This window comes from Triticum aestivum, chromosome 4A (assembly GCF_018294505.1).
Source record: "Triticum aestivum cultivar Chinese Spring chromosome 4A, IWGSC CS RefSeq v2.1, whole genome shotgun sequence".
Classification (NCBI taxonomy): Eukaryota; Viridiplantae; Streptophyta; class Magnoliopsida; order Poales; family Poaceae; genus Triticum; species Triticum aestivum.
The window spans coordinates 146,464,884-146,480,557 of NC_057803.1; the positions used below are offsets into that span (position 1 = coordinate 146,464,884).

The window sequence follows — 15,674 nt, forward strand, 5'->3', positions numbered from 1 at the left end:
TGTTTTCTCGATTATGGACATGACAAAAAGGTTCGTCGTAAAAAGTTACGTTGATGCAAGTTTCCACACTGATCTGGATGACTCTAAGTCTCGATCTAGATACATATTGAAAGTGGGAGCAATTAGCTAGAGTAGCTCCGTGCAGAGCATTGTAGACATATAATTTTGCAAAATACACACGGATCTGAATTTGGCAGGCCCGTTGACTAAATTTCTCTCACAAGCAAAACATGATCACTCTTTGGGTGTTAATCACATAGCGATGTGAACTAGATTATTGAATCTAGTAAATCCTTTGGGTGTTAGTCACATAGAGATGTGAACCAATCACATAAAGATATGAACTATTGGTGTTAATCACATAGCGATGTGAACTAGATTATTGACTCTAGTGCAAGTGGGAGACGGAAGGAAATATGCCCTATAGGCAATAATAAAGTTATTATTTATTTCCTTATTTCCTTATTTCATAATACATGTGTGAATACATAGACAAACAGAGTGTCACTAGTATGCCTCTACTTGACTAGCTCGTTAATCGAAGATGGTTGAGTTTCCTAGCCATGGACATGAGTTGTCATTTGATTAACGGGATCACATCATTAGGAGAATGATGTGATTGACTTGACCCATTCTGTTAGCTTAGCACTTGATCGTTTAGTATGTTGCTATTGCTTTCTTCATGACTTATACATGTTCCTATGACTATGAGATTATGCAACTCCCGTTTACCGGAGGAACACTTTGTGTGCTACCAAACGTCACAACATAACTGGGTGATTATAAAGGTGCTCTACAGGTGTCTCCAGAGGTACTTGTTGGGTTGGCGTATTTCGAGATCAGGATTTGTCACTCCGATTGTCGGAGAGGTATCTCTGGGCCCACTTGGTAATGCACATCACTATAAGCCTTGCAAGCATTGTAACTAATGAGTTAGTTACGAGATGATGTATTACGGAACGAGTAAAGAGACTTGCCAGTAACGAGATTGATCTAGGTATTGAGATACCGACGATCGAATCTCGGGCAAGTAACATACCGATGACAAAGGGAACAACGTATGTTGTTATGCGGTTTGACCGATAAAGATCTTCGTAGAATATGTGGGAGCCAATATGAGCATCCAGGTTCCGCTATTGGTTATTGACCGGAGACGTGTCTCGGTCAAGTCTACATAGTTCTCGAACCCGTAGGGTCCGCACGCTTAAAGTTTGATGACGGTTATATTATGAGTTTTATGTGATTTGATGTACTGAAGGTAGTTCGGAGTCCTGGATGAGATGGGGACATGACGAGGAGTCTTGAAATGGTCGAGACGTAAAGATCGATATATTGGACGACTATATTCGGACATCGAAAAGGTTTCGAGTGATTCGGGTATTTTCGGAGTACCGGGGAGTTACGGGAATTCACCGGGAGAAGTATTGGGCCTTATTGGGCCATACGGGATAGAGGGGAGAGGCCAAAAGGAAGGAGGCGCCCCCCTCTGGTCCAAATTGGACAAGGGGTGCAGCCCCCTTTTCCTTTTCCCTCTCCACCTCTTTCCTTCTCTCCTACTCTGGAAAGGAAAGGGGAATCCTACTAGGACCGGCCTCTCCCTCACTCCTTTATATACGAGGGCAGGGGCACCTCTAGACACACAAGTTGATCTGTTGATCTCTCCCAGCCGTGTGCGGTGCCCCCCTCCATCATAATCCACCTCGATAATATCATAGCGATGCTTAGGCGAAGCCCTGCGTCGGTAGAACATCATCATCGTCACCCCGCCATCGTGCCGACGAAACTCTCCCTTAATGCTCGGCTGGATCAGAGTTCGAGGGACGTCATCGAGCTGAACGTGTGCTGAACTCGGAGGTGTTGTACGTTCGGTACTTGATCGGTCGGATCGTGAAGATGTATGACTACATCAACCGCGTTGTGCTAATGCTTTCGCTTTCGGTCTACGAGGGTACGTGGACAACACTCTACCCTCTCGTTGCTATGCATCACCATGATCCTGTGTGTGCGTAGGAATTTTTTTGAAATTACTATGTTCCCCAACAGGACGGCCGGGGGCTGCGTGGTGAGGAGGCGGCCGAAGAATAGCGGCGGCGCCGGCGGCGGGGCGGGTAGAGGAGGCGGAAGCGTTGAAAGCGAAGGGACTGCTAGTGTCCCCGGCAGGCGGGCCACAGGGGGGACAAGGGCGTGCGATGAGCCCGTCCGCGCGATGTCCGTTTCACCCCAAACTGGCGTAATTTTGGGCCGGGGATGGGTTGAAAACGGACGAAATCCGAGCATTTGTCCGTTTGGAGCAGCACGTTGGGCCGTGCTATTCGCCTGTTCTATCTCAAACGGACGTACTCGGACAAGATGGGGTCGCGTGGTGGGCCAACTCCACCTTGCAACCCCATCCTGTCTGGCCCCGTCTGTTTGGGGTAAAAGGGACAAACGAGGTGGCCCAGCGCGCGGGCGCAAACGGATTTTTGTCCGTTTTCTGTACGCTTTCGACCCATCCCCGACCCAAGTTTGCGCCGGTTTTGGGTGAAACGGATAGCGCGCGGACAGGCGGGACGTGCGCGCTTGTCCTCCCATGGCCCGCCTGTCGGTGGCACAAAGCAAAAAACCCAGCCCGCCCATTTGGCGCCATTTTCCCCCAAACCCTCCCACGTCCCTCCCGCCGCCCCCTCTCTCCCCCGTCCATGGCCGACGCCCAGCCAGATTCCGGCGGCCTGGCCGTCGACCCACCCGAAAAGGTGAAGAAGAAGGCAGCCAAGGCGCCAAGGAAGCCGCGGTCGGAGTGCACGCCGGAGGAGATCGCCCAGTTGGAGGCGGAATCAACGAAGAGGAAGGGCCGGAGAGTGGCCGTCAAGGTCAATGCCGCCATGTCCAAGTTTGTCGCCGAGCGCGATGTGATGGAGGCCACGCGGCGCAAGGCCGCGGTCGACGAGAAGGAGGACATCGTCAACAAAGCGCACTCCCTCCTCATGCTTAGTATGGGACATCCGGCCGGTTCCCCTGCAGCGGCCGTCAGGCCGGCGAGCACAGGCTCGTTGGTTGCCCGGCATTCGCACTGCCAGTCGCCGACCTCGCGGACCGCGCCCATGTCGCCCGGCTTTCCTCCGCCAAGGCCCGACGGCCAAACCCGTTTCTCGGGGTCGCCGGACGTGGGCTTGTTCGCGCCGTCCACACCTCGCCCCGCAGCCGTCATCGACCTCAACGTCACGCCTGGGTCCAGCAGCGGCGGCCGCCCGTCCGTTGAGATGCAACGAAAGCAAGCACGGGCACCGTTCACGGGCACGATGCCGGGCCCCCGCGTCTTGTTTGACGGAATGCCAACACCAACGCCAACGGTGGACGACCCCTTCTACAACCAGTACATGGAGGACGTGATCTTCGAGGGTGGGCATGGCCATGCCTACGACCCCGTCGAGACCCAAAGTCAGGATGGCCGCGCCCAGTACGTACCCGATGAAGAGGCCGACGACCGTGCTGACTACGACCATGGTGACTCGTGGCATGAAGACGATGACATCTATGTCGAAGGTGATGGTGATGAAGAAGAAGGCAATGACGTTGATATTAGTGGGGAGCCATTGTTCATCGACGAGCTCACCCAAAGAGCGGAAGCACAAAAAAAGAGGAAGAGCATTCGCACGGGTTCATATACACAAGATGAGGACAAGTTGATTTGCTAAGCTTGGATGGATATTATCCAAGATCCGAGGACCGGCTCACAACAAAAGGGCATTGTTTTTTGGATGAGAGTCTACAAAACATTCCATGAAAGGAAGATATTTGAGCCCTACCAAATTACAAGCAACCGTGGCATCGACTCGATTCAAAAGAGATGGTTGTTCATCCAACAAGAGTGCAACGAGTATTGCGCCGCATTTGAGAGCGTTGAAGCACGGCCCGTGAGTGGTCTCGGCGTTGGGGACATGGTATCCTCTCCTCTTCCTAGCCCTTTCCTTGCTACGGCCATGACACTTCGGCCGTGTATATGTTTGCTTGTTCACTTGTTGTTGATCATGTCGTGTAGGTATTTCAATCTTTGGAGGCATTCAAGGCCCGGCACAATGACAAGCCATTCACTCTTACGCATTGTTGGACGATCATCAACAATTGCCCTAAGTTCAAGGACCAATACCGTGAACTACAAAGGAAGAGAGGACTAAAGACGGCCAAGTTCGCCGGAGGTGAAGATGGCGAGGCGTTGAAGAGGCCGAGGGGCAAGACCAACTCCAAGATTGACGACATATGTGATGCCTCATCCATGGCATTGCATGACACTTTGCATGGCATGATGTCTCAAAAGGATGTGAGGGACGAGAAGAAGCGGCAAAGTAAGGACGAGCAAATGAAGCAATACTTAGACCTTCAAAGAAAGAAGCTTGAGATGGAGGAGGCGACCAAGAGGAGGAAGATCGACATGGAGGAAGCGGCCCGGCAAAGATAGCTCGACATGGAGGAGGCGGCCGGGCAAAGTCAGCTCGACATCGAGGCTGACAACGTCAAGGCCAGGCAGAGGCAGCTCGACATCGAGGCCACCAATGCCGCCACCAAAGCGAAGGAGGTGGCCCTTGCGATCATGAGCGTGGACTTGTCGAAGATGAGCGAGAAGACGAGGGACTGGTTCGAGGCCAGGCAGAAGGAGATGCTCGACGCCGAAGGCTTGAACTAGGTCGTCCGAACGGCCGTGGCTGTTCTTTTTTTGGAGGCTGGCATGGGTGTCGCCCGCCCGCTAGGCCGCTGGCAGTGTGTCGGCGAGAAAAACATTCATTCTGGAGGTCGGCTGTGTTGCCGGCGAGGACAACTATTCATTTTGAAGGCTGGCTGTATTGCCGGCCGCTGGCTGATGCCGGCGATGGACGTGTAGGCCGCTGGCTCTGTTGCCGGCGAGATGAACCGGACCGCTGGCCTGAACTATGGCTTGGCATTTAAACGCGGACAGAATGGGGCAAAAGGAATGCGACCGCACGCTGGACGCACGGCCACCGCATCCCAGAACACGTCCGGACACAACCCTAATTCCTTACCCAAACGGACAAAATCCGAATAAAACAGAGGTCCGTTTGAGGTCGTGGTGTAGAGTTGGCCTAATGGAGGGCTGCTGCGGCAAGCGCTGGCCGGATATTTTGGTGGTGACGACGCGGATGCACGTACCGATGCATTATCATCCTTCACTTTCAGCGACTACACGGGTGGGGGAAAAGGCCCTGCCCCTCTCACGCTCTGTACCGGCTGCAAAGTAGAGTATAGGTGTCTGCGGCGGGCGATGAGGTACAGTTTACTTGTAAAAGCGGGCAAAAGAGACGAGACGATGATCTAGCCGCTAGATCCCATCCAGCCAGCACGGGAGCCTGCGCAAACACAATGGCAGGAGCTGGACCGGGCACCACCACCACAGGTTGCACGCTGCAGGAGGATCAGTGGATTGCATCGCCCATTGGTGGCACACCAGCAGCAGAGAGAGTCCAGGCAATCACTCACTGCACGCCATTTACGGCCAGCTTTAAGAGCAAACACCCCCACTCAACGCCTCCTTCCTCTCCTTGGCACCATGCGACGCAAAAAGATACCTCCACTCGTCCAATACATACATACATACATACATACACGAGGTATATGGGTGGAGTGCAAATGGTAGAAACCGGAATCATGAGGTCAAAAGGTAGAGTTCAAAATGTGCATCATACTCTACTACAGTACTTACAAGAAAGAGAAACTTTACTGCACTGTAACAACTCGCATTCAACAAGACGAAACCAAAAAATTTCATTCACCTCCACACAAGAGATACTAGTACAAGACAAGATGCGTCGCCCCCTTTTTCTTTTCCTCCAAGAACACAAAACTGTACAATAGCGAGTTCTATCCAATAAATTCAAACGCGTCTGCTTTTTCCCGCCAGCTTCCTACGTCTGTTCCTCGTCCCAACGGCATCAGATCGCACCTGGCTGCGCGGCTGCAACCCATCGCCATCAGCAGCTCATCGCCTCGCATTTCACCGGGAGGGAGCGGTCGAACCCGCTGCGGGACAGCAGCGTGCCCACCACCGCCAGGTCGCGGCAGAACACCCCTTGGTACACCGACGCCGTCGCCTGGGACGACACCGTTGCAACGGCCGCTGCAGCCTTCACCTTCGGTTTCGCCGTTGTCCTCGCGGTGGCGCTGTTTACGACGGGAGGATTCTCCGGTATCGGCGCCGCTTGTTGTTGCTGCTTGGGCAACGCCGCGGCGGCGGCCGCGGCTTCTTTCGCCCTCTGCCTAGCGGCGGCCTCCTCGTCGATCACGGCCGACATGATGAACGAGTACCCCTTCTGCAGCATCCTGTACAGGAGCAGAGCGGACATGCGGGCCTGGTCGCGCACCGCCTCCAGGTCGCGGTGCTCGTCCACCAGCTCCAGCCGCTCGCCGAACACCACGGCGCGGTCCGGCTTGAGCTTGAGCGAGAGTAGCAAGTGCGCGCGCTCCAGCTCAGAGCGCGTGCACCCGCGCCGCACGCCCAGCAGAGCGTAGTAATCGATGTTGCACCCCTCGCCCACGGCGGCGCGGCTGCGTAGCCCCTGAATCCGGGCGATCAGCTTGCGGTGGGCGCCCGCGATCTCGCGGTAGCGCACGCCACCCTGCGGTCGCCACCTGGGCCCCGGCAGCTTGCCGTCACGGAGCGCCGCGTCGTACAGAAGTTTGAGGTGGTCAAGGTCACGGAGGGAATCGGAGAGCGCCCCCACGGACTGAAGGAGATCGGCACGGGCACGGAGCGCCGGGATGTACGCGGGGTCGAGAGCCAGCGCACGGTTGCAATCTGCTATGGCGTCTGCCGGGCGGCCGCCAGCCTGGAATGACGCGGCGCGGCCGACAAGACACGCGGCGGCGAAGGTGTGCGGGAGCACGCCACGGCGTGCCTCGAGTATCTTGGAGAAATGGCGGACGGCCTCCGCTGGGAGGCCCGCGTCGAGGGCCGCCATGGCGGCCGTGCGGCGGCGGAGCAGGAGCTTCACGTGAGCCAGGAGCTGGGACATGGCCTCCGACTCCACGGCCGGTATGATGAACGCCGACCCGGACTTGGAAGCGTTGCCCGATGGCACTGAGGCAACAGCTGCGGCGACAGTCGATGATGAGAAGCTGTCCTCCGACCAACAAACGCTCTCGCGGCGGAAAGCCGCCGAGGCGAGGCGGCGGCCGGTCTGGAGAAGAACCATGGCATCTTCGATGAGGCCGAGGTGAAAGCAAGCTTCCCCCAGGACCAAGTACCGCCACTGCGTGTCCGTGTTGGGGTTCTTAGAGAGGCCGGCCAGGACGCGGCGCTTGAGCTCGGACACATCGAAGCAGCGGAAGGAGCGAGCGGTCCCAGTGTCAGTCTCGGCCGCGTCGGAGCGGTGGCGCTCGGGGGAGAGGAGCTTGGCACGGGAGATTGTGCCAAGGTCACCGGAGCTGGAGGAGGACAAGGACGACGACGAGGAGGCATCCTCGCCGGAGCAGGATTTGCCGCAGCTGGGAATGTAGTCACGGAGCATCTCCGCGACCTCGCGGTACCGCCGCAGCGCGAGGAGCGCCCGCGCCCGCAGCTCGAGCGCGGCCTCCATCCGCGGCGACAGGTCCAGCGCGGCGTCGATGAGGCCGAGCGCCGCCACGGCGTCCCCGCCGCCGGATTCCGGCGCCGCGGCGAGAATCGCCCGCGCCTCCCGAAGGTACCTGTCGATCACCTGCGCATACATACCGAAACAAGCATGAGATTTCTGCCAGACGAGGTTGGATTCTTGCACAAACAGAGAAAGATGGACCAATCCGAGACAGGGAAAATGAATGAATTTTTTGGGGGACAAAACAACAGAGAAAACCGAGAGCGGAGCAGAGCATAGCAGACGGTGCGCTCAGATCAAGCATGTCGATCTTGGAGAGAAAAAGAAACAAGAAGAAAAGGCACGCCATGCTCGAAAGAAGGAAGTACTTCTTGCTCAGCTCGAAGAGGCTGTCCTGTGATTTGGATTTTGGACGGCACGACCAAACAACCCTGCTTGTGGAGTCGAAGGACCAAATGTTGTTGGCACTTGTGCGGTACAGAGAAAAAAGCAAACAGTTCTTGTACAGATTGGCCATTGGCGTGGCAAGAACTGGCCGGATGAAGAACACCCAACGAAAGAAAAGAGAAGAATGTGGGGCGGAGATATCTGAGATCGCAGCCGTGAGCAGGCAAGGCGAGCAGCGAGCTCGTACGGACCTTCCTGTTGCTGAGGAGCCACTTCCTCTTCTTCTCCGGAGCGGAAGAAGGCGAGGAGACCGCCATTGCCTCACGCGCATCAATCGGCGCACCCGCCCAACCGAAGCTCGGATCGATCCGCGATGACACGGGAGGCTGGACACCGGAAGAGAGATGGAGAGGAATGGCTAGGCGAGGAGGCGAGAGGAGAGAGGAGGCTATATATACGGACCCCTCTCCCAAATCTAACGCCTTGTGTGGAGTTGTAGTTGCGGTATTTTATAATGTTATCTCGGTTTGAATTGGTGGGGAAGAAGGAGAAAATGGGGGATGGGCAAGCAAATGAGGGAGGGAGGGAGAAGAAATGCCAGCTTTGACTGCACTGCACTCTCCTGCTTTCCGTTTGAGAGAGCCTCATCCTAGCTGGCCAAGATGCCTATCCAAGCAATAATGCTACACTTACGGGCAAGTTTTACTGAAAGCTTAGCTACGGACTGATGTGGCGGAACGAAAGAGCAAGTGGGCGCCGCGATTCACGCAAAGCGAAAAAACGAGCACCAATCAGCTGGTTCCACATCCTCCCGTAGATGATTCCGTGAGCATCTAGCCCGTAAGTGTGGCATTAGCCCGTAAGTGTGGCATTAGCCCTATCCAACACATCTCCCCTTCCTCACTCAAATCTCAGGCCCAGTAAATAAAATAAAATAAAAAAGGTCTCGCGTAGGGTGTGATGTGGTGTGGTGAGCTTTTAAAAGCGTGGAGGGAGAATAGTATTTGCTGCCCCACTACTCCTCCTCTCCTTGCTCTGTACCCAACCATTTTTTCTTTACTATCTCCTCTTTTCTTTTTTCCTTTGAATGATTCCTTTATTCTCTCGCTCATTTTAAGCTATATTATCGATTTTAAAGCCGCACACTCTTTCGATTGAACAAAGTTCATGTTGTGCACCATTATTTTCTGCCTTGCTTTTCTTCCTCCTTTCGGGTTTTATTGTAGGCTAAAGTATAAATATATCATTCAGAACCTCTTTCGAATACAAATTATATAACAATTTTCTAAAATACATTTAATATTTTATTAGTTAAATAGATAGCCAAACTTTGACTCAAAATATATGAAGGAACCTAAAAAACCCATATATGGAGGTAAATTAAATACGGAGCAAAAATACCCAGTACCACGCCAACTCATCAGGGTGGCAAATACCCTACTGCACTCATAAATGTACAGTACCGCATACTTGCCGCCTTCCACACTGTATACGCGTATCTAACCACATCCCATCCGACTTATGACTCCCGTCCTCCTCCCTGCCAATGCACGGAATCTGGAAACTTTTGCCGTGCAGTGTGCACAGTCCACGTATCCCAGTACGCGGCCGAGTACACAAGAGATACAGTATTATTATTTGAGCCCAGAAAATTAGGCTTTTGGAGGAGTAAAACCGGTGGTCCCTTCACGGGCAGGGCAGGGCCGGGGCAGGAGCGTGTAGACTACACACGGGGACACGCAGAAAAGGTGGACTTAAATACGGCCTAGGCGCGCGTATTTATACGCCCTCACGACGCGTCATGCGTAGCGGTCCATGTCACCGCTGAGCTGTCGGGCCCACCGGGCCAGCGAGAGGCCTCCTCTTTTCGCCGTGAAACAACAATCAAGCGTACACCCACACCTACCTCTGGTGCGGCGTGCCCGATTTGGCGACCCTTTCAACACAACATGCGGCTGCGATCTTAATCTTGATCGTGATTGCCAGACTGACCTGATGATGGCTTTGGACGGATCAGATCGGACGGGGTCTCTGCTCATCCGTGCATTGCATGCAATAGGGATACAGATACGGCACAGTGAGAATAGGGGACGGGTATCGGAGCGATCGCAATTGAGTGGCCTTAATACTGCATGTACTACGTGCTTGCAAGAAGCGATAAGACGTGCAGTAAAGCAAGCTCGAAGTACCAACAACAGATCCAGCCGATCGATGACACAACCACCACCATTTGAACCACTGTCTCCAGCTTAGCCTCCCCTTGAGCGTACGCTTCCGATTAAACGCAAGTCCTGTGCCTTGTTATGAGTAGCTAGGTACTCAATGAGACCATGACCATGAGAGAAAGATGGATCCGCCATTGACGCATGTGGTGAAAACTGAAAAGGAGTTTCCTTTCCGTGATATGCCAATGAAATGAGCCGCAACTTTGGTCGCTGGCTGGCTGGCTGGCTGCCTTGGATCTTATCCACATCGAGACGGCGCAATGCATGGCTCTGAATGTTGGCCGTCTTGGATCTTTGTTCGCTCAATTGGACATCGTTTTTACTTGCAAGGCGCCAAGGTCTCGCCACCTTTTCGCTCGCTGCTGCGGCTGCTCACATCGGCGGCCCATATCCATGCATGCGCTACTGTGCTGGTGTCACCGCGCCAGCAGGAGCTGCACTGCACTGGTTTTCTTTTACTGCTGCCCATCATGCATGCTACACCACGCCGTGGTCGTAGCCGTAGCCATAGACAGACTCGGCATTCCAATTTATGAGTCGAAATGTGTGGAGTGCTGCAGAAGCAACACGCCACCCCTGTTCGTTGCTGTTGGATCGTATGCGATGCATGCACGCGCCTTTCATAAATCCATAAATAAATACTCGCTTTTCTTTTCTTTTCTTTTAGCCCCTACTGTCTGTACCGGCCTTTCCCAATCGGCATTGAATGAGTCACGTGACGAGGAAATGTCAGCGTCGCCTGCCTGCCCGCTTTACAGCCACGGGAGCGCATGCACCAACTTTATCCGGCCCGGCCCATCTTCATGTTCGCCTTCCCGTTCCGTTCCGAGTCATCGCCTTCTTCTCCCCCGGCTACACTAATCCTTTTTTTTCACTTGGAGTACTTTCGTAAACGAGGATGGATCAACCCACTGGCTAGGCTAATCCGTCCTGCGTACGTACGTACGTACGTGGGTCAGGATCCACGTGGTATGCGGATACGAGTTGCTGCGTACGTCTACGTACGTACGTTTGTGCTTTGCGTCCATGCCACTCTACTGCGTGGAGGGAAGGGAATATATGAGCACTGGCAGTCGCAAAAGCAGTCCCATCATTGGAGCAGAAATTAGGGGGTCAGCATCTCTCGCTAATCATGTGCGCATGTTCACCCTAATTCGGGTATTCTATTCATCTGTCCACATATTCTTTCCTGGACTAACTTGTTCAGAAAGGGTGTTTGCTTCTTTTCAGATTTTGGATCAAATCTATTTTCATCTCATGTCACAGGCAATTGCCATTATCTTTTGGGTTATACTACCACCATCATTTTGTAAGACGTGTCTTTCTTCAAGCAAGATTAAGTATGCCAAAAATTCGAGCTTGTCACTATAGATCTCTGTAAAGAAAAACTTATTTTGCTGTCAAAACGAGTCCGAATAACACATGCTTTTTTTTGTTGAATCATGTCTCTACTCCTATAAACGAGTAAGTTGGTGATGATGGTGTGCCTGCCTTCATGCCATTTGTAACGTCCAATCTAGAACGTAAGGCTCACATGGGTCGCCTCGGAGCCACTTGCAATTTTGCGAAAACACCCTTTGTATCAGATAAAATTCTGGAGAAGACCTCCGACCCCTATGTTCTCGTTTCTCCTTCTCTCAGGAAAGACATCGAGTGTTCGAGAACACGTCCCAGATTCCGCGCCGGCGGCCCGTCCCTTCTTCCCCGGCGACCGCCATACCTGAGTTCGGCAACGATTGCTCCCCTTTCATAGCTTAATAAATCAGATTTGGCTTCGAGGTATTTCTCTTTTTAGATTTGGACGTGCATACCATCGGAGGCGGAGACGACAACGGTGCTTGCTAGCATGTTCGAGTTGGGGTTGATACCCTTTTGTGGTGCCTCCGGTTCTCAACTGCCATGGTCCCTCCCATTCTTTCGTGCTAACCATGGAGGCTACCAACGGTATGCTTGATATGAGTAAGCGTAGGCGTTTTAGGGGCGGAGGTTTTCTGCCGGTTCCCAGCCGCACAGATGCGAGACTGCCAATAGAGGACAAGCAGCATGTGTGTGTTGGATCTTTTCAAGTGCATCATGTTCGACTAGGTGCATATTTTGCGAGATAAACTCGTCATCGTCTGTGATTTTCATTTGTGTTGAGGATTTCAGGATAGAAGGGCTGCTTCGGAGGGGGTCATGACGAGCAAGGTGGCTGTTGTATCTATTCTTATGTTGTTTTGTTTCAGATAAGTCACACTGATTTCTCTCAAATATGTCTATTTGTAGAGAAAAAATAGTCATATGGAGCAGTCTTCAGAGAAGACTAGAACTGTCGGTACATTTTATGAGCATTGTTCATTTTTTGGTGACCTGACTGAACCATCCTCTCACCATGCCACTACTGGTTTCTGCATAGAATCCTTGCCTGTTTGGCTGGTGTCAAATTGCCAATCGTAGATGAGTTGTCTTCTGGTAGAACAATGATAAAACTGCATAGTAGTATGCCATTTAGGGTTGTCTCTGTTGCATATGAGTTGTCTCTGAATATGTTGACATTGTTGGGGAACGTAGCAGAAATTCAAAATTTTCCTACGTGTCACCAAGATCTATCTATGGAGAAACTAGCAACGAGGGAAAGGAGAGTGCATCTACATACCCTTGTAGATCGCTAAGCGGAAGCGTTCAAGTGAACGGGGTTGATGGAGTCGTACTCGTCGTGATTCAGATCACCGATGATCCTAGTGCCGAACGGACGGCACCTCCGCGTTCAACACACGTACAGCCCGGTGACGTCTCCCATGCCTTGATCCAGCAAGGAGAGAGGGAGAGGTTGAGGAAGACTCCATCCAACAGCAGCACAACGGCGTGGTGGTGATGGAGGAGCGTGGCAATCCAGCAGGGCTTCGCTAAGCACCACGGGAGAGGAGGAGTAGGGAGAGAGGTAGGGCTGCACCAAGAGGGAGAGAACTCATCATTATGGCAGCCCCAAACCTCAACTATATATAGGGGGAAGGGGGGGCTGCGCCCCCTTTAGGGTTTCCCACCCCCAAGGGGTGCGGCCAGCCCTAGATGTCAAAGGGGGTGGCGGCCAAGAGGGGAGAGGAGAGGGAGGCGCACCAATATGGGCCTTAAGGCCCATCTGGACTAGGGTTTGCCCCCTCCCACTCTCCCTTGCGCCTTGCACCCTTGTGGGGGGCGCACCAGCCCTCCTAGGGGCTGGTCCCCTCCCACACTTGGCCCACGCAACCTGCTGGGGCAGGTGGCCCCACTTGGTGGACCCCCGGGACCCTCCCGGTGGTCCCGGTACATTACCGATATCGCCCGAAACTTTTCCGGTGACCAAAACAGGACTTCCCATATATAAATCTTTACCTCCGGACCATTCCGGAACTCCTCGTGACGTCCGGGATCTCATCCGGGACTCCGAACAACATTCGGTAACCACATACAAGCTTCCTTTATAACCCTAGCGTCACCGAACCTTAAGTGTGTAGACCCTACGGGTTCGGGAGACATGTAGACATGACCGAGACGTTCTCCGGTCAATAACCAACAGCGGGATCTGGATACCCATGTTGGCTCCCACATGTTCCACGATGATCTCATCGGATGAACCACGATGTCAAGGACTTAATCAATCCCGTATTCAATTCCCTTTGTCTAGCGGTATTTTACTTGCCCGAGATTCGATCGTCGGTATACCGATACCTTGTTCAATCTCGTTACCGGCAAGTCTCTTTACTCGTTCCATAACACATCATCCCGTGATCAACCCCTTGGTCACATTGTGCACATTATGATGATGTCCTACCGAGTGGGCCCAGAGATACCTCTCCGTTTACACGGAGTGACAAATCCCAGTCTCGATTCGTGCCAACCCAACAGACACTTTCGGAGATACCTGTAATGCACCTTTATAGCCACCCAGTTACGTTGTGACGTTTGGTACACCCAAAGCATTCCTACGGTATCCGGGAGTTGCACAATCTCATGGTCTAAGGAAAAGATACCTGACATTAGAAAAGCTTTAGCATACGAACTACACGATCTTTGTGCTAGGCTTAGGATTGGGTCTTGTCCATCACATCATTCTCCTAATGATGTGATCCCGTTATCAACGACATCCAATGTCCTGTTGGAAATATGCCCTAGAGGCAATAATAAAAGCATTATTATTATATTTCCTTGTTCATGATAATTGTCTTTATTCATGCTACAATTGTGCTATCCGGAAATCGTAATGCATGTGTGAATAACAGACACCAACATGTCCCTAGTGAGCCTCTAGTTGACTAGCTCGTTGATCAACAGATAGTCATGGTTTCCTGACTATGGACACTGGATGTCATTGATAACGAGATCACATCATTGGGAGAATGATGTGATGGACGAGACCCAATCCTAAACATATCACAAGATCGTATAGTTCGTTTGCTAGAGTTTTGCAATGTCAAAGTATCTTTTCCTTAGACCATGAGATCGTGTAACTCCCGGATACCGTAGGAGTGCTTTGGGTATGCCAAACGTCACAACGTAACTGGGTGACTATAAAGGTAGACTACGGGTATCTCCGAAAGTGTCTGTTGGGTGACATGGATCAAGACTGGGATTTGTCACTCCGTATGACGGAGAGGTATCACTGGGCCCACTCGGTAATGCATCATCATAATGAGCTCAGAGTGACCAAGTGTCTGGTCACGGGATCATGCATTACGGTACGAGTAAAGTGACTTGCCGGTAACGAGATTGAACGAGGTATTGGGATACCGACGATCGAATCTCGGGCAAGTAACATATCGATGGACAAAGGGAATAGCGTACGGGGTTGATTGAATCCTCGACATCGTGGTTCATCCGATGAGATCATCGTGGAGCATGTGGGAGCCAACATGGGTATCCAGATCCCGCTGTTGGTTATTGACCGGAGAGTCGTCTCGGTCATGTCTGCTTGTCTCTCGAACCCGTAGGGTCTACACACTTAAGGTTCAGTTACGCTAGGGTTGTAGGGATATGTATATGCAGTAACCCGAATGTTGTTCGGAGTCCCGGATGAGATCCCGGACGTCACGAGGAGTTCCGGAATGGTCCGGAGGTAAAGATTTATATATGGGAAGTCCTGTTTCGGGCATCGGGACAAGTTTCGGGGTTATCGGTATTGTACCGGGACCACCGGAAGGGTCCCGGGGGTCCACCGGGTGGGTCCACCTGTCCCGGGGGGCCACATGGGCTGTAAGGGGGTGCGCCTTGGCCTAATGGGCCAAGGGCACCAGCCCCACATAGGCCCATGCGCCTAGGGTTTAAGGGGGCAAGAGTCCTAGGAGGGTAAGGCACCTCCTAGGTGCCTTGGGGGGGAGGGAAACCTCCCCTTGGCCGCCGGCCCATAGGAGATTGGATCTCCTAGGCTGCGCACCACCCCCCCTTGGCACCCCTATATATAGTGGGGGAGAGGAGGGACTTCATACCTGAACGCCTCGGCCTTTGGTTGCCTCCTTCTCCCTCCCCAACACCTCCTCAACCTCCA

General features: G+C 52.9%; 1 protein-coding gene across 1 annotated transcript; it reads right to left on the reverse strand.

The window, feature by feature from the left end:
- Positions 1–5,736: 5,736 nt before the first annotated feature.
- Positions 5,737–8,501, reverse strand: LOC123085651 (uncharacterized). Its single transcript, XM_044507321.1, has 2 exons — positions 8,201–8,501; positions 5,737–7,685 (listed from the first exon to the last, which is right to left on the reverse strand). Exons 1-2 carry the CDS (start codon positions 8,264–8,266, stop codon positions 5,961–5,963), a joined length of 1,791 nt encoding a protein of 596 aa, XP_044363256.1. The 5' UTR covers positions 8,267–8,501; the 3' UTR covers positions 5,737–5,960.
- Positions 8,502–15,674: the final 7,173 nt, after the last annotated feature.